Here is a 23,625-nt window from a genome sequence, read left to right as displayed (position 1 = left end):
TCATCTGAAGATTTTATGTCATGTGTAGAGCATAAAAAGAACTACTGGAGCATAACTGTTAATAGTACAGAAATCTAGCTGTTAGATCTCCCACTGTGGAAGGCACGTACCAATGGGGACAGACACAAACATCTAGGCCGTGGGCAAGCAGAAACAACTTTATGTGTTCCCTCCTTGTCAGGGCAAAGTCAGAAGGGGCCTAATCTCCCTGCTTTACTGCTCCTGGCCATCATTGTCATTTATGAGTGAAGTCTTGCCTGCTCCTGGCCAGTGCTGGCATTGCACATGGGTGCCGGGATTGCCCAGGAGGACAGCTCTCGATAACGGAGTACAGTGTTCAGTGGAAGACACTACCGTGCAATTCGCTAAGCTTGTGGATTTGCCTTTACTTTCAGTTCCCCTTCAAGCTGGTACTGCTTTTGGAGGCAGCCACATAACAATGTGGAAAGTTGTTCAGCAAGCCTGTTTTCCAGTGGGAAGTCAAATTTTCGAGACAATATGATTTTCCATAGAAAATTTACACTTTTCAGATTAAATCCAGCAAGTCTAACCCCAAAGACTTCTTGTTGTCTTTAAGAATTTTTTTTTATTGAGTGAAAAATGGGAATTTTCCCCATGGAAAACCCTCTCCTCTGTTTCAAGTGGCCTTCTTGACTCTCTTAACTTTTTAATATTTGCTCACTGCTGCAGTTGAATGGCATCAGAGTGCTTCACTCAATGTTCATTTTGATGACAAGTCAAGATAAGGCTTCTTCTCTCAACACTGCAATATTATATTTAGTTTGTAAAAGCCTACAATTTTGACATTTTTTACAAGTTGAGCTTCAACTCCAATTATTGCTATAAAATATATATTTTTTTATCCTTCATTGGTGGCAGCCACTCAAGACTAGGAAAAAAGAACACCTATATTAACATACTTTGCTTAATGTTGTCTTGCATAAGGTATAACATGATTTTAAACTGGGAATTTATTTTAACTTGTTAATAAATATTTAACACTCCTTTAAGGAATTTATTACTATTTGTGCATTTCACTGTCTTATACAAATAACAAAATATTAAATTGGTGTTCTTTGAAATTCATTATAAGGAAAAAACAGACCAAGAATCCAAGGAAGTTACCTGTCTTGGCTCAAGCAACTAGCTCTTTTGTAATAAATCACTTATAGCTGTGACAATATATTTTCACTTAATGCCAATAAAATGTTGACTGATAGTATTTCAGAGTGACTGTATTATAATCTCTTCACATAATATCCTAGTTAAATAACAGTTGCACTTTTCTGTTACTTATATTTTCAGTTTTAAATATTTTTAAAATTTTATGGTATATAGTTCTGGGTGGAAAGAATGGGGTCTGAGTGTATCTTTTGATAAATACTCTATGATCTAATCCAATGTGTTAGATAATAACACAAAACAGTTTCTTCCATGGGATGCTCCTGTTCCTAGAACCATCTTAAAGAATTGTGCAGTGGCAATTTATTCCCAATTCTTGCTTTTCTTCTGATAAAATGTCTCTTACTATTCTTTGTAGGATATCCTGTTTTGCACTGCTTTGTCTGTGGATACCAGACTTTTTAATTATCTTCAGTGTTGGACAGTTCTGGACTCGAATCAACATAATTGAAGGCTTCCTTGTTTGTGAAAGTTGAGCTCAAAGTTAGACTGTGCCGTGGATTCACAGGTGCAAGTTCATTTAATACAATATTGTCACTTTTTACAAGAGTTGCTTTGTCCATGTGTTCTCTACTGTACCTCGCAACAACAGCATCAAGGAAGTCCAGTTTTGGTGGCAAAGTCCCACTTTCAAATAAGTATTTTGCTAAGTAGGAGACTATAATATTAGTAAAGAAGGAGGTAAGCATCGCAAGTGTTTTAAATGGGAATCGCTGGATATAGATATTATTTTCATCTGGATAGCAGCCAGGATAGTAGATCAAGGGCTGAAGGTACAGGTACGGTTCCCCTCCAGTTATTCTGAGAACAAGGCCAAATAAATATCCTGCAATGGCACCATAGGTGTTGGTTCCTTTAATAAATAACACACACAGGAGCTGAGGGAATATGATGATATAAACAAGATCAGAGCTGAGGTACCACAGGCCATACACAGATGAAGCTAGCAATGCCATTGCTGTTGCTGAGGCTCCAAACAGAAAAACAGTGATCCTCATGACCCACACGATTTCCCTGTCCGAGGCCTGCAAAAAGAGTGCAGTGTTAGGTTTGTTTATATATATATATATATATGTATATATATATATATATATATGCCTTCTTTTGTGAACATAGTCTATATTGGATACTACATTGTCAAAGGAAATTTTGCATGACATATTTAATAATAATTTACAAAGTAATATCTCCATCTCTGTCTCTATATCTAACTCAAACACAGAGGAAAAAAAAATCAAAGGTTATGATTGCTATTCCCAAAGTCCTTAATCTTTAAGCATAAGGAAAAGTTTGATAGCATGGCAAGGAAAAAACAAAGACAGAGTGGTAGAAATAAATTTTTAAAAAATAAGTATAATATGGATCAACAGAAAAACACTATCAGTTTCAGAATCTCTCTCTTCCTGAGAAGAACGTCCACTTACTAGTCCATTCTGTGCATTTCTTGTGTGTCAGTTGATTTCCTGATAAATCAATAATTCAGAAAGATGTCTCATTTCATTAAGGATTTAAGTAAAACTTATGGTAACAGCAATAGTTGGGAACTGTCTGGATACATTGCAGTGCCATGAAAACACTTGAAAGCAGTCTCCCTAATATATCTTCTTCACTTATGGTCAGTCACAACCATAAATATTTTTATGGCTTTCAGTTTGTTCAGCATACTGTTAGGAAAGAAATGCTATACTTTTTCTAGTCAGAGACAGGAACACAGAAGAGATGTTTCAGTATGCAATGACAGTCTATGCTTCATCTAGTTAAGGTGTCACCTAAGATTTTCTCTAAAAGTGAAAAAAATGAAAATGTAATCTCACATTTTGCCGAAATGAGAGCTGGTAAATGTTCCGAGCAAACATAGAACTTGCTGATAAAATCGAAGAGTCGGCTGACGACATCACGGCAGCAGATACAGCACCCAGGCCAAAAAAAGAGATATAGACTGGACAAAGATACTGAAGCACAATTGGTAAAATCATATCTGCTTCTTTTTTAGTCATGGGATCAGGAAGACCATACTCAGTCTCGTTCCAGGCTGCAATATGGACATCAATACGTTGAATCGTTAGTTACAATATACCCTGACTTCATGTATAATGAACTATTCACATTGTCATATTTTCACTCCCATTCAATGACCAATCCAAATCATTGCTAAGGCGGAGTGACTGACATTTCAGGGAGGCATTGTCCCACTGATTTCTGTTAGGCAGATTTAATTCTGCTCATCATTTTTCTCATCTCTAAGCTAAATCTGACCACAGCAAGTGGTTATCCAGCAGGAATTTTAAAATTAAAAGTTTGCATTACTTGTAAATATCATTTTCCTCAATAAAACAAGCCTGGGATCCATGTTGGTCTGGGATGTGTTTAACAACTCTCTTGAATTACAGACTTAGAGCTCAGAGCTATATGTCAAGCATTTCTAATATAAAATGGCTTCTACAGTTTAGCTATATGGTCATTGTGATGGAGATCACTCTCACTATGACAAAGAAGCTGACAAGGATATTGTGGTTAAGATGAGAAATCCTTGATAAATGGCATCCCTGAAACAACTACAATACATACACAGTTTTTGCAGTTATTATTGTTATGACCAAATGATAGTACCAGGATATAACTCAAAACATTAATAGAAATATTACATTTGTAGGTACCTTGCACATGCAAAATAATTTCATCTCAGCAACTGGGATAGGAACAATTTGCCTTGGAAAAACATTTCATAATATATTTTTTTTGGTGTGGTCTCCCATTTAACAAGTCAGGAGTTGATTAATGGTGTTACCTGGCTAGATTTTATCTACCGTAAGCTTTGTGGATTTTTCACACATTTATTTAAATATTTATATTTAATTGTTTACCTGTGGATGCTCCAATCGCACCAATGAGTATTGCAGGAAGAGCCATCACAAGGCAGCCGAAAGCAGCCAGAAACGACAGAACTTGAGCATATGTGGCAGAAGATGAAGAAAGAACTCGCTGAAAATATGCTTGCCATGGGATTCCTCCTAATGTCTGCAAACACAATGGGCAGCATCCCGTCACTGGGGGCTGACAGTGGATTTCTTTGCTATACAGTCAGCTATCATACAGTTAGCACATAGAAGCATCACTTGAATATGCTCCTCTCCCCATTTGCTGCTCTTTTATTTATTGAATGTCAGTCAGTCAATAATAGCTGTAACTTTCATTCTCACAAATAATGTTAGGATTTCTCAAGTTCAGTTAAATTCCACTCTTTTAGACAGGTTATCCCTTTGTACAATTAGCATCAATACTTTGCACATGTGTAATGCCTGTAATCCCAAAGCATTCTGAGCTGCATAAATATTTGAAAAAGTCTTACAGAAAGTCATAAAATACTACTACCATATCTCATACTTGGAGAATCTGGCCTTCAGTACCCTCCTCCCACCCCAATCAGTTTAGTCACTGATAGGATTTGAAAGCAAGGTTTTTATCTTCCTTCACGAATTCTTGTGGCCATCTAAACATGGCAACATGTTCTATAAACATTTAACACAAGAACCTGAAAAATTATTCTCCCACATTCTCAATCAAGTATGATACCAATACAAAGTAAGTTCAAAGATGTAAACCAAAGTTTTCTTTTATGGTGGCAACCTTTCTTTTAGGTTGGGTATATAAGAGAAGATCCTGCTAGAGTTAAAATTATATCTACAAAATATGACACAAAAAAGTATTATAGAAGGCTGAAAAACCAAGTGGTAACAATTTCATCTTCAGAGCAGGATTTGAATAGTCTCCAGTAAGTAAAAGAAGGACTTATGACTAAATAGCGTGGAAAGAAAACAGTGAATAGACTAATTTCTCCCTAAATGTGCACTGTCCAGTTCTACATGCTGAATGAGGCAGGAGGCATATGGATCTAATAGTGTGTATACAGGTGTTTCATATGTGTTTCATGCTCATGCAGGGACCAAATTAATGTTGCACAAGCAACTCTGATTTTGACATGCTATTTATGAGTATTTTCCTTTGCAATCTTAATAATATTCCTTTAATAAAGCTTTCTAAATATGTGTAAATTTCTCGATCTATAAAGAAACAAGCAGAGTGAAAAGAAAATATGTCATAATTTGGCATCATCAGAGAATTCATTTGGTCATAGGCAGAAATGAAACTGTAATTTTACCAAATCAAATTTAGCTATTTGAGCTAGTGTCATAATTTGGATCTTTGAGTATCTCTACAAAACCTAAGCTGGATGAAACAATATATTTTCCTAGCTCAATCATCACAAAACTCTGAAGATTTTTGGCTGAAATTACTTTTAAAAAAGAAAGAAATCCCAGACTAGAATATGACAATAAAAACAGTGTAGAATTGCTCAGGGGCACTGGGAACGGAAAATGTTTGTACATGTGGTAGATTTTCTAATGGAAAGTACTTAATAACCACCAGTCCCATGTGCAATACATAGATTTTAAATAATGAAAGCTCTCAGCTCATTCTGGCACGTGTGTATGTATGAATTCATCCATCCATCTTCGCAAAGCTTTTTCCTATAATTATAATTCCTATAATTAAGGCATATTTAATCACTTGTATAAACTTATGCATTTCCTCCTGCAATACATATATTTCTTTGCCAAAAATGACATCAGTTAGGTATTAGCCACACAATTTTAATTAGTTTTAGCATAAGTCAACTCTTTCAGCCTGATGATATTTAAATTGCATTACTGGTGACGCTGACTCTGACAGCTGCGCTACAATATTCTGATGTTTCACTAAAATCATTCATATGCCCAGAAATATTTAGCAGGCATCAAGAGGCTAAAAGTTTTCAGTTTGCTGGAAACACTTAAGTAGACTCTACTTCTTTCAGATGTTCCAGTAACACAGTATGAGTTCTTAAACGCTTCATTCCTTCGTACAAGCCATCACTTACCAGCAAAAGGAAATTGTCCAGCCATGTGTAAATGTCAAGTGAGTTAATAGATCCAAGCCAAGGTGCTTGGTGCACCTGGTGCACAGCCGTGAGCCCAATGTCTGTCACTGCAGGATGCGACATTGCAAAAGGTACGCTGATCCACTGTAACCAAAGAGTAATGCTTCATTGAGGTCTAAACAAGGCACGTTAAACTCATGAAATTATAATATTAACATTGGTCTGTTTTTCTTCTAGTAAGCTACAGATCAAATGCAAAGTTGAATTGCAGAATAGTCAAGTTATGTGCCAGTGAAACAACTCTAAAATCCAGAGATAATGGATAATGATAATGGTAATCGATAGCTTACCTCTCATCTCCAAGGTAAAGTTTTGGAGAGTGCGGGTATGAGAATTAATCAGTGTAAATCAGTGTTTCCCAAACTTTTGAAAGCTTTAGGAAAAAGAAACCAATCATACTATCAGCAGGAAAGACACATTTATACATCTTCCCTACATCTTCCCTATACTCCATGGGTATTCTTTACACCCTCTCCTGGACCGTACTGTAGAGAAATGTCTACAAGTAAACTTGTGCAATAATGCCAGGATTTGCCAGTAAACAAGAATGAGACATCAAAAACACACCCAAATGCTTGGGAAAGGGTTTTAATTCAACACAAAACTATATGGTGACAGGAGAGAGGTGCTGTAGGTGAATCCCCATCTCTCTTGCTCCGGCAGCTCAGTGCTACAGCACTTTCTATCTAGAGAACACTCCCACTCTGGGCTGTGGACTATTTTGAGTCTCTTGCTTTTTGATCGGGGCCAAAAGATCAACTGAGAAAACCTTCCCAGAGAAAGTTTCTGCCAGAAGGTGGGTTTCCTTCACCCACTGACTTTTTGAGCATGGATGCTATTTTACCTTCTAGCTCATTTCAGAATGGAGTAAGTTGTCAACTCTCCCAGGTTAGATTCTGCATAGATTCTACTGAGATGAAAACCAGGGTTTGTGCTGTATGGAATACACCATTTCTAGCACACTTTTAAGCCTCCAATGGTATCCAAAAACATGCAGACTACCATAATCCAAATGATCACATTTAAGTGTTTGGGGTTAGCAGCAAAGAGTGGATAAATCACACATTTCCCTCTATTTTGTTGCACAATTATTGCAACACTATATGAAGAATATATGAATTCTTGCTATGTTTGGCAGCACTGCTTATTATTCAGGTTATTTATCAAATACAGTTGGATTCCATTTTCATTTATGTATTAAACTTTGCCAGTTTAAGACATGGGCATAATTTTTCCCTGGTTGGTGTCTGCTTGGGCTTTTCTGGGAAATATCACCAAAATGTCTCAACCATCTCCAAGACATTTTGAGGGGAAAAAAAAGTATATCTTGTCAAAATGAAAGGATGTTAACACTCTTTTTGTTGAAAAATTTGCAGGAAAGAAGGATGTGAAATGGATTTTTTTTCTTGCTTATCAAATCTAAAGAGATTTCTTGCTCTCAAATCTAAAATTTGTCCAAGTGATAAACTTCTGAAGAACAGCAGTTTGCACATACTCAGATGAGAATTTTAGGAAAGTCAATTTCTATAGAGTCCATCTGCAGCCTGCATGCCACAGCCCAGGTTTTAATAGGGACTATATTGCAAATGCATTATGAGCTTTTGTAATCTGCTCAGGCTCCTGACAGCAACCTAGTTCTTTGTGGTCTCAGGGACTATCTCTGCATTAGTCATAAAACAAGTCAAGACCTATACTCTGGCCCTGCAGCTCACTGACATGTCATAGCTTATGTCCCTGCAGCTAGACTCCCTTTTCCTGCCAAAATAGATGGCTGCATCCCCTACTTGTTGGGAATCCTCCCTGGCTAGGCCCTGAACTGAGCATGGGAATTATCTGGGAAAGTATTAGTTGGCATGGGCCAAAACAGTGCCAGAACTATGTTAATAATTAAACAGTGTGGATGATCTTTTGTTTTTACCTTCGCACTATTTAATTTGCTAATATAGACATAGTCCCAAATTCCCTCCTTCTCTTGCCCAGTTTCCTCTTTGAGCCCTTTCCAAGTGGAGTAGCAAATTTGCTGTTTTGAATGCAGAGCAAATAAAACCAAGGTTCGTGAAGTTGAAGGAGAAATTGGGACTACATTTTGGGAAAAGAAACCAAGGACATGAGGCTCAGAGGCAGAAGTAACAGGTAGCCAGGAGGAACTGAGACTCATGGGATTTGAAGCCAGAGAAGAGGACTTATGCATGGTGGGCAAAGAGTTTACAACTGGGAATTAATAATACAACTGAGGAGAAGATCAGTAAATAGTGCGGAAATTTAGTGCAGGGTCAGAGGACTCACTGGGCAAGATTAAGACAGAGACTGGAGCTGAGAATTGCAGATGTGATAAAGGAAGGTGAGGAGGAAAGGAGAGAGACTACGTGGGGTTGTAAAGATAAAGCCAGGGAAGCTGGATAGCAGATAGTAGGCAGGCAGGCTGCATTGGGAGACGTATGGAGAGGTGAGGAAGAGGATGTGGCTGAAATGAGGAGCCACAATGGGGATCAGAGATGATAAGAGCAAGAATATAGGGAGAGTAAGGAGTAGGAGAGGAACAGACATAAGAGGGAAGAGCAGCAAGGGTCTGCGCCGAAGGGAATAAAAACCGCTTCAAGAGTCCGGATTGGCAACCAGGATAGTTGAGCCTGTGATATCTTCTGCTGTGACACCCACTGTGGAAGTCTCCCATCTCATCTAAAACCACTCCACCTAGAGCATGACCTCTGCTATGGACCTCTGCTATACAGAGGACTGCTATGTAAAGCTTGCAGCCCCACTGATGGGCTGAAACCCCAGGAGGTTATAAAAATGGTTCCTTCTACATGACATTATTGTTGTTTATTTTAAATGGGAAATTACATAAAGAGCTCGACCTGAATTAAAAGAACACCATTAAAGCCACAAAAACAAGCATTCCAAAGACTGCTATGCAACCTTCATTGGCCTCCCCCTCCCTGTCAGGTTCATGTTGCCTTTCATTACAGGATCACACATTATTCTTCCCACAGGATTAGGGCCTTATGCAGTGCATGAGTGATCCTCATTGGAAAAGCATTTCTGTATTTTGATTTTTCCACATAGGTATTTATTTTTTATTTTGGGAATTTCTGTAATGCACATCATTTGTGGAAACTGAATGGTTCACAGATATTAACAGACAATTTAGGGAAAGGAATAGTATTTTCCCCACTGTGCACATGAAGAGCAAAGGTATTAGTGAATAATATCTGGAGTAACTACTCAATTGAGGTGGCCAGCTGGAACTTGGATTTGCTTTTTCAGAGCATTTAGCACGATTCTGATGAAGTCAGTTACAACTGGGAATGCTTAGCATTTCTGTAAATAAGGCAACAGGCCTCACTGTAGGAAGCCACAGAGTGAGGACTCACACATGGTTAGTGACCACCTGTGTGCAAGCTCTGGCTGAAGCAATTTCCCCAGAGCTGCACAAGAACTCTATTGAAAGCAGAGAAACAACTCTGGTTCCCCAAGGTGCCATTCAGTTCCTTTACCTTCAGCCACCCCTTTTATTTCTGCATGTCTCAGATCCCTGCACACCTGCAACTATTTATTACTGGTACTAGCAAACAAAGGCAGTGGCTCCTTTCATTGCGCCCCTATGGTTCAACCCCAGAGATCTTTTGCATTAATGTTTTTCAAAGTAGGCCTTAAAGAACAGCAGTAAAAAAACAAAAGGCCACCCAATAGCATATCATTAACTGCTGATGAGATGATATTCGTACCACCGTATTCAAACAGCAGGGTCATCTGGTAAGGCTCTCCAGGCTATGGTCTCCATGACAGGTGGAGGGAAATGAGGGAAAAATCAAGAAGGTGATTTAAAACAGGAGGTTAACCTAGCTGCCATAGGTAGGTGGTACACCTACAGAAGTGGGAGGGTGTTTCAGCTCTCCAGTTCCAATTCCAGTATTTCTGGACTGCTTTCCTTGCTGCTCTCTGCCTTTGATGTCTCCTCCCAGTGTCTGTGCCACAGTCTCAGGGACAGATAGTGATGGAGCCAGCTCCAGTCCTATCCTAAGTTAGATTTATACCCAGCAGGGAAATTACAAGACTGTTTGCACTATCAGACTGGTTAAAAAAACCCACAAAGAATTAGGCCTCTTGTCAGCATTGCAGTCAAAGTATGGGCTGTAGACTGATGTAAATGCAGACTCCATAAAGTTGTTGCTCTTTGACTGGAGATATTCCTTCTTCTCCCTTTCAATGTAGATATAGTTCAAAATCTAAGCTGTAAGTACTAGGTCTCAGCATTTGTCATAATGCTTAGGGCAAAATCCCCTATGCCTCAACAAAGAAAGGTAAAAAAAAGTCAAACTCACCAGACCCAGGAAGATGCAGAAGAGCTGGACTACATCCGTGTAGGCCACAGAATAAAGCCCACCCACAAGAGTGTACATAGTTGCAATCAGGGCAGAAATAATGACCGAAATATTGATATTAATGTCAATGATCACACTTATAGTGGCACCTATGGGGAAAAACAAAACACTGTATGTCACTGTATGTCTGACCACAACGCTCACCTTTGTTTCATTTCTGTGAAGCAAATCACTTCAGGGAGAATCTGCATATACAGGTGCTGGTCTGCTATGCAGTCTGATATATGGTGACAGCATGGAGGTATAGCCCTCTCTATCTTCACCACGCTCCATCTGCACCTTTGAAGGGAGCAGGAAAAGGAAAGCTCCTGTTGTTCTAAGTTTAGAGTCTGCCATTTCGCAAATTCTTACAAAAAGTAGGAGGGAAGGCTCCCACCAGTCTTCCCTTGCACTGTTTAACCTCTGCAATGACTAGTGTCTCATGTTCTGCCCTTTGGTTCAGGTATATTGGTGAAAAGAAGCCATGCATACACAACTGAAGCCTCCCTGGCCAAGTTACAGATGCATGGGAGCAAATGTACCATTGCAGTAGAGGATTGGGCCCAAGGCAGTTCTGCTTCAACATACCATCACACTCTTTCATATCTTGCCTATGCTCTGAACTAGCCCCTTTTGTCTAGGGTACAGCAGCCATCAGCTGTACAGGGAGAATTGTCCACTCTCCTCTCTAAAGTGCCCTTGAATCGTTTACATGGGACAAAGTGGTTTCTTTGCAAATTGGAGAATCCATCTTCCATTGTCAGTCTAGAAACCTAGCACTTCTTCAAACATGATGAAGCAGATTTCATTTATAGAAAAGAAACCGCAATGTTCAGTTGCTGAGTTAGTATCCACAGAACAGCTGATAGAATTGCAGAATCACAGAATTGCTGAGGTTGGAAGGGAGCTCTGGGGATCATCTAATCGAACCTGTATGCTCCAAGCAGGGTCAGCTAGAATGGGTTGCTCAGTTGGGCCTGGAATGTCTCCAGGATGGAGATGCCACAATGATTCCACAACCTCTCTGGGCAACCTGTTCCCATGTTTGACCATATTCACAGTAAAAAAGTTTTTTCTTAGTTTTAAACAGAATTTCTTGTATTTCAGTTTGTGACCATTGCCTCTTGTTCTGTCACTGGGCAGTATATCCATATCTCTCTTGTACTGAGGAGTCCAGCACTGGATACAGTGCTCCAGATATGGCTTCACCAGTGTGGAGTAGAGGGGAAAGATCACCTCCCTTCACTTGCTGACTACATTCTGTCTTCTGCAGCCTAGGATGCTGCTGTCCTTTGCTGCAAGGGCACATTGCTGGCTCCTGTTCCACCTGTTGTACACAAGGACCCCCAGGGCCCTTTCTGCAAAACTGCTTTACAACTGGTTAGCGCCCAGCCTGTACTGGTACATGCGGTTATTCCTCCCTAGGTGCAGGACTTGGCACTTCCTTTTTTGAACTTCATGAGGTTCCTGCCAGCCCATTTCTCCAACCTGTGGAGGTCCCTGTGAATGGCAGCACAGCCCTCTGGTGTATCAGCCACCCCTCCCAGTTTTGCAACATCTGCAAACTTGCTGAGGGTGCACTCGGTCCCATCATCCAGGTCATTAATGAAGATGTTACACAGTATTGGCCCCAGTATTGCCCCTGGGGGTATGCCACTAGTGACTGGCCTCCATCTGGACTTCATGCCCCTGATCACAACCCTCTGAGCCTGGCATTTCAGCCACTTTTCAATCCATCTCACAGTCTGCTTATCTAGCCTGTACTTCATCAATTTGTCTAGGAGGATGTTATGGGAGACAGTGTCAAAAGTTCTTCTTGAAGACAGGGGTGACATTTGCTTTCTTCCAGTCCTCAAGAACCTCCCTTGATCTCCATAACCTTTCAAAGATAATGGAGAGTAGCCTTGAAATGACGTCGGACAGCTCCCTCAGCACTCATATGTGTATCTCATCAGGTCCCGTGGACTTGTGTATGTCCAGGTTCCCTAACCTGATCCTCTTCCACCAAGGGTAAGTCTTCATTGCTCCAGACTTCTCCTGTGGTCTCAGGGGCCTGGGGTTCCTGAAGGCTGCTATTACCAATGAAGACTGAGGCAAAGAAAACATTGAGTATATTGGCCTTTTTCATGTCCTTTGACACCAGGGCACTTGCCCCATTCAGCATCAGGCCCACAATCTCCCTAGCCTTCTTTTGGCTGCTGATACACCTGTAGAAGATCTTCTTGTTGCTGTTCATATTTGCTGCTGGATTCAGCTCCAGATGGGCTTTGGCCTTCCTAACTCCATCCCTGCACACTCAGACAGCGCCTCTGTATTCCTCCCAGGTCACTTGCCTACCCTCTGTACACTTTCCTTTTATGTATGAATTTAGTCAGGAGGTCCTCGTTCATCCATGCAGATGTCCTGCTGCCGTAGCTTGATTTTCTCCTCCTTGGGACAGACCATTCTTGAACTTGGAGGAAGTGATCCTTGAAAATCAACCAGTTTTCCTGGACCCCTCTTCTTGTCAGGACTATTTCCCATGAGGTTCTTTCAAGCAGGCCCTTGAAGAGGCCAAGATCTGCTCTCATGAAGTCCAGGGTTGCAGTCCTGCAATTTGCCCAGCTCCCTCCTCTGAGGATCCTAAACTCTACCATCTCATGGTCACTGCAACCCGACTTTCACCCGTTCTTCCATATTTGCAAGTATGAAGTCCAGCAGAGCATCTTCCCTCATCAACTAATCAATCACCTGTGTCAGGAAATTATCATCATTGCACTCTGGAAACCTCCTGAGTTGCTGTGTTTCCTTTCCAGCACATATCAGGATGGATATACATTTGTCTTAGATGAATTAGCTATTTTAAGTGATGTTAGTCTTTATAAATCCTACTTAAAAATATTCCACACCCTCTGATCAGAATAATTTAAATGAAAAATCTTGCAATAACTTTTAGCACCCGTAGGCATTTGTGGATGTAGCCTAACCACACAGACAAAGAAGATCTGGCAAGAGCAGCAGAGAGCTGCCAGGTGGCATTTTGTCGTACAGTGGACCTTCAAGGTTCATGTGTTTAAAGGGTACAGCCTTGGACCTCTGTCGCAATGTGGGAAGCCCTGCTTTTCCCTTCTACAATCCTGCCAAACAAAGAATCATGAAGAAGATAAACAACCTGGTGAAGAATACTGGAATTAAATCTTCATTGGCGAGGATAGGTGTGCAGATTAGGAGGTAAAATATAATTAGGTCTATTCACAGAACAGTTAAAATAGATACTCTCAGTCACCTTTATTATCTTTAACTATTAGCTTTTAATATAAACCCTACTAGAAAGGCATTCACACCACTTGCTTTGAAATATCACAGATCAGCTTGTCCTCAATCAGAAAGAAAGTATACTCCAAATACTCAGAGAGTTCTTCAAGCTATTCAACTCCTATCACCTCAGCATGTAGTTTGTTCTTAGACCTTTAAGGGTTTTGTGATGAAATTATGGTAAACAAGCTCCCCATTGCTTTCCAGTTCATCAGAACACAGTTGGAGAGTGCCTTCAAAGTTTATTTTCTGTTTAAAATAGCTTGCGTTAGAAAGCATTACCACATGCATGTGCACTGTAAGTATGATTAGCTGGTAAAAGTCAACTGCTGGTGCTTCAAGTCAAGGGCTTTCTCAGTTCTTGAAGGAGTAGTGAAATTTAGGCCTGAAATATAATTAAAAACCCTGGAAACTGCTTTTTTTTAAGGACTGGATGAGTAGTTGGGTGATTTTCTATTGAGTCATAGTTCCATTAATTCTCTACATCCTTTCCTGAATCCTAAGTATTTTCTCCATTTTTCTCAAGTAGAAAGGAATTTAGAATTGAATAATACTTGAATTTATTGATCAGCATCTGGTTTACTTCTATAATTTGTGTGATAGAAAGTTCTGTCTATCTAGGTCTCCTATATGCAAAGGATTATTTCATTTAGAGCAATTGACAATAATGCTACACGACTATCCTCTCTTTAAAAGAAATTAATACCAGCTGCTGTGATCTCTACATAGGAAAAGAGAAGCTTGGTCAGCCTTGACATAAAAGGAACACTTGCAATCACTCATGTCGCCCTTACAATTAAAGAAAATTTGTTGTTAAATCTTTTCATGCTGCTTTGAAAAGGGACCCCTTCTGGGTAACTGAAAATGAATAGACATCTTAGCTGTCTTTGCACAACCAAGATGAGCAATGTTCTCACTGTTGAGTACCATGGGTCTGAGATACCCGCCATGCTCTGCATCATTTAGCTAGCATGGTTAGCACTTGAAGTCATGATTTTTATGCATTTCTGATTTTCTTAATCCTTTCCACCTGTGATAAGTTAATATTTATACTGCTCATTCCTTACCTAAGGCAGAGAAGATGGCAGCAGCCCAAAACATTTCTCCCATTAAAGCTGGAATGAAGAGTAGCCCTCCCATTCTTTTTCCATAAAGCTGCTGAAAAGGGTCTAGCATTGTTACATAGCCTTTGGATCGCATGGGTTTTGCAAAAAACAGACCACCTACAAAGAAAAGCAGTGTAAGAGACCACCTGCAGTGGAGAAATGCATTGCCATGAAAGGGTAAAACACTGATTGTAAGTTAAAGGTAGAAAAATATGTTACTGTTTTTTAAAAGAAATAAGTACAATTAAAATATCCTCTAAGAACTCTTACCTTAGGTCTATCTACAGAGTCACATAAGCACACCCACACCATTAACATCTACGGTCTGATAATGAAAAAAGAAGTTTATTTTATTTTGTCTGGTTCAGTTTACTCGACCTGCTGTTATGAATGCTGTTAAAGTTTTGTCAAATTTTGGATCAGCCTATGGGAATGGCTTTCTACCTAATTTTGTTCTTACTTAGTACTGAAACCAGCATGATGATGGGTCTGACTTTTAATTTTTGCTCTAAACATAAAACTGTCTGGGATTCCTGGTTCAGAAATATGAGTTCACACATGGCATAGTCCACACTATTCTTGCAGGACATTTCAGATTTATTATGTATGCTTAAATCAGTCCTACTACACCTGCTGGGTAGGTCAGATGCCTTCTTGGTTCTGCAGGTGTCAGGCTCCCTAAACATTTGTCATACACTTCTTTCTGTGCATGTTCAGGAAATCTGATGTATTGCAATTCTGCTCTGACTGGCTGGCATATGGGCTGGATATGTACATATATGTGCAAAAATCCTCAAATTTCTTAGATTCCTTCTGGTATGGAAAGAAAAAAAGGATATATCTCAGGAAACCTGAAATAGCAGTACTATTGAAATGTATAGTTCAGATCTGCTCATGGCTATAACTAAGTAGACTTCTATTACAATAAAACTGCTGAAGTGTAATATATATGCTACACTCATAAAACTAGGAAACCAATTAGCTCCTAATAAAATCAACTGCGTAGTATTTGGTGACCTTTAATTAGGTTCTTTGTCACAACATACATGATATATTCATTGTACAGAACATTTTCCAAATTTCTCTGTCTTGCCTCATATCACTCATACCTTTCCATTTTATAAAGTTCCCTGAAGAGAAGATACTGCTTTACCAATCAAAAATCATTTATACCCCTTATGTTACTCTGTCTTTAGACAGGTCGATTGGACGCAGAAACCCTCCAGCAATTTTTCTACTATTCTTGCATTGTTCATGAATCCTGTTCCTATTCTAGTTGTTACATCATCATCATAGAAGACAATTAAAAGAGAAAAAGAAAAAGCCACTGGTAGTATACTCTATTAGGCAGTTAAATCACCTATCAAAGGAAATAGGAGCTATTCTAACCTTTAAAACTAAACTGCATGAAAAATTAGGAAAAGCCGTATACTGTGGAGCATTGAATGAAAAGGGAGATTAAACCAGTCTTAAATCTTTCCAGTCTAAAGCAACAATATTTCTAGCCATTTATTTCTAATTTTGATTTAGTTTTTTTTTTTTTAAAAAGGATAAACAACCCCTCCTCCCCGTCTGCATGTACTACAGAAACGCTTTGCTCACTGTGCTCTGCAGCGAGCTATATGGTCACAAAATACAGACTTTCCTCTTTTCTGCAGTCACCTACACTTACCATTTCAATGAAGAAGTCTGGATTTCTTTAAAAGCAGCTGGAAATGAGGGGAGAGGCTAACACAACCCCTTGGGGGCTATTATTAATGTGTCCTAGTTATACAGGGGCTAGGAAGCAGGAAGATGCTTGTGGCTATGATCCTAATGACCTCTTAATGACATCAACGGATCATGACCCTCATGACCTCGCAATGACAACAACTGATCTCCAGGCAGGCATCTACCATTATTGTTTTCCTTATGTGAAATAGAGTTACTCTCAGGGATTGGAACAACTAATGGAACTCGAGCTGGCATGCACAAGCCAGAGAATAATATCCATGATGTGGAAGTTAACTGCCTGGGAAGAAAGGGCATAAAAGGAGACAGGGAGTAGGAAAGCATTTCCAGGGGGAGCAAAGAGTCATGAGGGAAACCAAGTTGTACAGAAAGAAATAAAAAGGGCAAGAAGACCTGGAAGAGGAAACAAAGGGACTGCACAAGTGGAAGGAACATGAAAAAAAAGACTCAAAATAGACTGAGAAATCAAATATCACTAGAAAGGCTAACACACCAATCATATTAATAAAAGATGAAAAATGCAAAATGTTTTTTACAAACAAATTCTTTTTAAGTGGTTACATAAGCATTTGCCTTAAGGACATGATCTGTTCACAAACCTGGAGGATGCAGCTGATAGCTTTGTGGCATATTCATGATGACTCACAGCACAATAGTTTTGCTAAGAGCTGCGCCATGTGCTTGAGACATGGTGAGAATCTTTTTATTATTATTACTTTTAAGGAAAATAAGGAAGTTCTGAGACTACATTTCTGGGATTAGAGGCACAGCATTGAAAATTGCTATGCTGTCTTTATTTTAGACACTGAACCTGCACACAGCAGGATTAAGTATTTGCATTTTGACATATGATTTGGAACTTCATACTGCATTTAAGAAGAAGGTTAATCCAATTTTAGGGCAATAGACTGGTTCTGTTATAGACTTCTTGCATAAAATTAGGCATATTAATTAGACTCTCTGTGGAGATCTGTAAGTTATAAGCACTTCCCTAACCTACAGGAATATTTGCCACTCTTGAGGTCTAAGATTTTGAAGTGTCCTGATATTATCATGTTCCAGGTCATATAGGCACTTAAAGTAAACCTGAATATATAAAATTGAGTATATATTACAAAACCCCCAAAACTTTTTTATTGTGGTCTCCATAGTTCACTAGTGAGGTTGTAACAATCTGACTGGTGTTGTCAAGGCATTTGGGGAACTTAAGATAACAAACAGTTTCTAGCGATTTATTCATGCATTGCTTTTCTTTTTCAGAGCCTAGCCTATCAGCAGAAGGAATCCAGTTTACTTCAGTGGCCTTTTATCACACCCTGGTTGCAGCATTTCAGATGATGGTCTTGTCATCAGAATTTTTTAAGATGAAAGACTATTAGCTTTTTTTCCTTGCTTACCTACGATCAGACTAAGGGAATATCCGATAGGTGCCTGAGCCCAAGCCAGACCGTAGCCTGGGACATATACAGCTTCTGCTGTCCCATTGATGTAACCTCCTCCAACCCAGGTGGCTGAAAAAGAAGAGGTGGAAAAACCTCTAAGGCACACGAAGAAGGAAATTCTCTCACTTTCTAGAATGAAATTGTCGTCACTTACAATATTGCTATTTTTTACCATATGTATTACTGTATGAGTCCCAGGCAGGGCATCCATCTATAAACAATAATCCTTACTTCAAAGAATTTATAACCTAAGCATATGACAAGAGAAACCAGATGGACTCGGACAATGACCAAGGCATCTAAGCCTCTGCATAGTCGGTGAAGATGTGAGGGCTGAGTGCCGCACTATTTGTTTACAAGGACAAAGCAGATCAGCTCACTAACCATTATCATTTTCTTTGCATTAGTCAAAGGAGAGATGGAAGGGGGGATCTGAAGAAGAACAATAAATATACAATGATAAAGTCATCCCTGTTGGGAAAGCCCAGAGCATTTAGATTAGACAACAGTGTAATGAATGCAATGAATGCATCTTTTACTAAGACCTTCATGAAAAAAACCTGTCTTTAAGATCTTATCTAATTTTATTTTGTGGCTACAATAAGCAGATTGAGCAAACTCCGAGTTCCTTAAATGTTACATTTCTATATAGTGCTGCAGTGGTTTTGTCCAGATTTTTAAGTTTTGAACTTTGACACATCTGTTTTTGTGCACCCTGAACACAGATTCCAGAAATGAACTGTGCTATCTGTAATAGTTCAGATTTAATCTCATTAAAAATCAACAATATTTTTAATATATCAGCCTCAGGCCCTTAAATTGATTCTCTGCCTTAAAGAGAGCTTCTTCATTTGAGAATCTGGGAACTACAATATGACTGAAAGACATTCTCAAATACAGAAATGTATTGTGATTAGATCTGCAAAAATCATTCATAACAAATTACTTGATTAAGTTTATCTTTTCCAGTTTGCAGATTCCTTGCAAATAGTTCTTGATTTTCTCTAATGTATAATGAGTAATTTTTATGAATTCATAACTGAGTCTGTATTTGAACAAGGGCAGATCACTACAAGTACCAAATTTTTGTGATGCTATTTTAATTTGTCTCAGAAGCCTTTGCTTTCACATATACGATAAGAGTAACTCAGGCTTTCTGTGTAAAAACTCAAAATTGTATGAGATTTATTTTCCTTAAACATTCTTCAGATTTTTCCAAGCAGCCAGTGTAGGCAGCAAACTTGTCTGTGTGTTTAAGAGAATCAAGTGGAGGAGAACAAAAATTCATTTAAAATTTCTAAATAATTTTCATGGAACTCTAACTGACCACTCTCTTCCACTTAATCATGATACATCTTGATTACGTAGTAGTCCAAAGGGTATTTTTTTTTTAACCTGATGCTAACTTGCATCATGGTTTCAGAAGTATTGGTTAGTAGGGTGGCATGGAAGATTTAAGTTTCATTTTCATTTTTGATTACTTGATTTCTGTATTGGGGGATAAAAAATAGATGCTTATCAATTTTTGCATACACGAGACTGTTCTGGAACATCTGACAAGGACCCCAGAGCTTTAGGAAGGTGCTGCATAGCTTTTTTAGGGGATGGTAGGGGGAGAGAGAATGGATAGTCAGCATGCACATTCACATCAATAAATACATTAGAAGGGAAATAATGGGATATGATAGAATGGGATTTCATCCTTAGATATTAATTTTCTGATCCTTAGTTTGCTAAGCCACAATTTAAAGTTAGTGTAATATCTTTCTTTGGTGATTTTTTTTTTAAATCAGACAAAAGGAATACAAATTTAATAATCTGTGGAAACACTCATGTGGTAATCTGTTCTAATCCTCTCTCTGCCTACCTTCTGAAGGACCCAAACATGCAGAGAATACCAATTTCCATTTAAAGCACACCCTGAAAGATGTTATTGATCAGAAAAATATTGAGGGTATGCAGTTGAATTTTGTTCCTAATTCAAATGAGGAACACAGAAACTCCTCAGAGTCCACCAATATATAACAGCAGATCAGATGTTTGGGTACTTCTCTGTAAAATATTCCCTTGATTGATCACTCAAACCGTTGAATAAACTCATCAAGTTCTGTAAAATGAAATTCCTGGCCTAGTGATTACAGAAAATAGAATATAGATAATGTTTCTTCTTCCTTGTGGAAGGATACATAGCTCCATTCAACTAAAATGAAAATTATGTAAATAGATCATTACTGTTTTGGTTGTATTTGTCATCATTTTGATTATGCCATCTCAAATACTTAATTTAGGGTTTAATCTCAATCACAGAAATCAGGATAGACTCAAGCTTGTCACAGATACCATTTAGGAATTTCATCCCACAAATTAAGGAATGCTAATAATTAATCCAATATTTTAACTATGCCCACCTAAATTAAAGCATACGTATTGTGGTACTGCATTAGTTCATTTTAATATGAGCTGTTGTAATCCATCCACAGTTCAGGCTTCTCAATCTTTCTATTTTGATAATTGCTGATATGCTCAGCCTTCAGTAGGCATTGTGTTCAGGCATTTTAGTAGCTAGTTGATAGAGCTGTTTCTTAAGCACCCAAATATGTCCATAGACATTATTCACAGGGAGTGTACTTACTTTAAGGCTTTTAGATACCATTTAGAAAATCAGCTATAATTACTCAGAAATCTTGCATTCCTGTGAAGTCATGATGCTTATGCTCTGAATTTGATTTTAAGTTTATAGAGTGAGCTCAGTTTTGTTTCCCCAAGTAGCCCTAGAAACTGCTGCTGTTTTCAGATACTACACAAGAAACATGGTAATGTCCGTCTTGGACAAGAGAGACAGAATTAGGCCCTATCTCATAACCAAAAGTACTTCAAATACATACATACAATATACTCTCTGGTGACCTTTAAAACTTTCTAGTTTATACTCCCTTTTATCAGGTAGGCTTTGCTTATTAGCTTACATTTAGACAGTTAAAACTGTAAAACAGAAAGACTATGTTGGAACAGCCATGTAACTCTGGAGACATGGTTGTGAGATACAAAATCCCAAACCTATCATTTTTAAAGAAGCAAATAAACCCTTGGTCAGTGTGACCATTTAGTAAAAACTATTGCTGATTATGATCAACACTCACAGTTTTTTTGCTATGGCTTTACAAACTGAGTATCCTAATTACCCTGAGATAAAACTCAAACTGACCCCTGACTGTGTAGACTGATGCGCACACCTAACTGTGTCCCAGGCGTGGGTCCACTGAAACTGAAAGTGGAATTTACTCATCATCTCAATTAGCTTCAGTTGTTTTTATGGAGCACGGAGGTGAGCAAGCATGTAAATCCTGATACTATAAAGTCTGTGACTGTTTTAGTTGAACCAAGGTTTTAGGATCTGTCTGGTAGTCTACCGCAGAGATGATTTACTACATCATCTCTAGAGGTTGCATGAAATGGGATGAGTGTGTGTAGGTGTGAACTGTGGGTTACAGAAATTGCCTGCAATATAGGAAACCCCAGTTCAATTCTCTCTTTTGCTTCAGTTGTTACTATATATATATGTGTGTGTGTGCGTGTGTATTTATTTATATATATATACACATATATGTATATTTCTATAAAATAGGATTAAGGAGGCTAAAAGTTGTGTCTTCTACGGACAAGGCTGTTAGTCATAACCACTTACACAGGGAATGTCTTGTTTCTTCTTCACTCTCTCTAACTAACAATTACAGTCTTGTGGCAAGCAATAAGTCTCTGCAAAACATTCTGGCTTTGGTGCTCTTGAAAACATTTCATTCATCAGAAAACAGTCAAACCAGCTCTCGTCTTCAGTAAAATCTAGTCACATCTGACTGCTTCAGTAGCCAATGGATGACACAGTACATTACAGCAAAGTGCTGAAAGTAGAATGTCAGCCTGGATTCAAACTTAACTGATTTTGACAAACATCCTTTACTCCATATCCTAATCTTCAGTCTTTGAATTGGCAAAATGCCTCTTTAAGTGAATGTGAATTTCTCTTGATTAAAGAATACAGAATTTTGGGGCAAGTTTTTATGTGTCTCTTCCTTATTAGATAATTGTGAAACCAGAATGCGACAAAACAACAAAACATAAATGCAACCTGATTAATCCAATTTGAGAGTTGTAGCAGCTTTGTCAGAATAGTATTTAGAATACCAAAGAAATGAAGCATGCTTACCTAAAATTAATTTGTTTAAACAAAAATGGTGGGCCATTTCACTCTTCTTATACTGTGGTTTTGATCCAATGACATACATGAACATACATTAATTGAAATTTTGGGTCATATTGTGGACCCCTTGTTTACCCTGGGAAGCCATCTGGTTCAACTGGCCAAACAGTCGTCTATCACTGCAGGGTGTCTCTGAGTCAGACAGACTGCACTGTTTATAAAATTAATGATGAAATCTTTCTTCACCCAGGCTTTTCCTACTGATACTTCTATTCACAGTAAGCATTATTTTGTCAAACTTCTGCAAAAGAAGCTAAAAGAATCCGCAAAGCAAGTTTGCTGAAGTTAGTGGAATTACATGCTTGGATTTATGCCAATTTTCTTTTTAAAACTTGTTCTTAATTGATACAGGCCCCCCCCCCCATCTTTTTTCCATATAAACTTTCAGTTTACTCAGATCAAACAAAAATAACTCACCATTTGGATGGCTATAACAACAATAATAATTATTTTAGAATTAGATTTCTTAGTAATCTATATAAAACCACTTCTGTCCCAAACGTATCTGATTTACAGATGAATATGAAAGCAGTGAAGAAGAAATAGAATATGCTCTTCCTCCACAATTTTAAAGTATTTGATGTTTTTATATAATGTTACATTTGACTTTTCATTAAGTAGCATTAGCATTGACCCCCCAAAAGTATACATTTTTTCCTCCATTTTGCATTATTCAAAATATAGATTACGCTTATCTTTCATTCAGATGGAAAACTGACAAGCTAGAAAAAAAAAGAGAGATTTTTACATACCGGTCATTGTAAATCCACCAACTAGCAAGCCAATGTCTCTTCCACCAACTATAATAGCTTCACTGCGATCTCCTTCGCTGCCAGTATTCTTGGTTTTCCAAGCAGCCCATATCCCAACTGCCAGGATAGCAAGGTAGAATACAACTATGGCCACCAGCCCCTCCACATGAAAAGGCATGTTGAAGTCCCGACTGGTTCTTTAATTGCTATTTCATTAAGACCTCTGGAGAGAATGCAATAATATGTCTGCTTTTAACAAACCTAGTAAGATGCTTTTTTGAGTCAGCATATAAAGAAAATGCAGATGAATATTGCAGAGATTATTCTGCTGAAATTATGACATGAGTGTTTCAGAAGTAATTGAAATTAAGTTTACATAGTAACTAAAATGCCTGTGGACTTCTAGCCAACAATTACAATGGAAAATGAATGCTGTGGCTACAAACTATGCACTTACTAGAAAAACCTATGCACTAATTAGAAATCAATTACAGAACACAGAATTCTTTTAGTCCCAC

At 38.5% G+C, this 23,625-nt stretch overlaps 1 protein-coding gene across 1 annotated transcript; it reads right to left on the bottom strand.

Moving 5' to 3' along the window:
- Positions 1–1,583: 1,583 nt before the first annotated feature.
- Positions 1,584–23,285, bottom strand: SLC5A7 (solute carrier family 5 member 7). Its single transcript, XM_013954089.2, has 8 exons — positions 23,108–23,285; positions 18,053–18,166; positions 14,886–15,041; positions 10,486–10,634; positions 6,101–6,244; positions 4,047–4,200; positions 2,997–3,214; positions 1,584–2,207 (listed from the first exon to the last, which is right to left on the bottom strand). The coding sequence occupies exons 1-8, from the start codon at positions 23,283–23,285 to the stop codon at positions 1,584–1,586; spliced, it is 1,737 nt and encodes a 578-aa protein (XP_013809543.2).
- Between the last annotated feature and the right edge of the window lie 340 nt (positions 23,286–23,625).

This window comes from Apteryx mantelli, chromosome 1, assembly GCF_036417845.1.
Source record: "Apteryx mantelli isolate bAptMan1 chromosome 1, bAptMan1.hap1, whole genome shotgun sequence".
Lineage (NCBI taxonomy): Eukaryota > Metazoa > Chordata > Aves > Apterygiformes > Apterygidae > Apteryx > Apteryx mantelli.
This window is presented reverse-complemented; position numbering and strand designations above follow the sequence as displayed.

Coding starts and splice junctions, on each gene's coding strand:
- SLC5A7 (XM_013954089.2), bottom strand. CDS start 23,285: ATGCCTTTTCATGTGGAGGGGCTGGTGGCCATAGTTGTATTCTACCTT. Junction 15,042..18,052: donor TTCCCTTAGTCTGATCGTAG/GTAAGCAAGGAA, acceptor TTTTCTTTGTAG/GTGGTCTGTTTTTTGCAAAA. Junction 2,208..2,996: donor AGCTCTCATTTCGGCAAAAT/GTGAGATTACAT, acceptor CTCTTTTTGCAG/GCCTCGGACAGGGAAATCGT.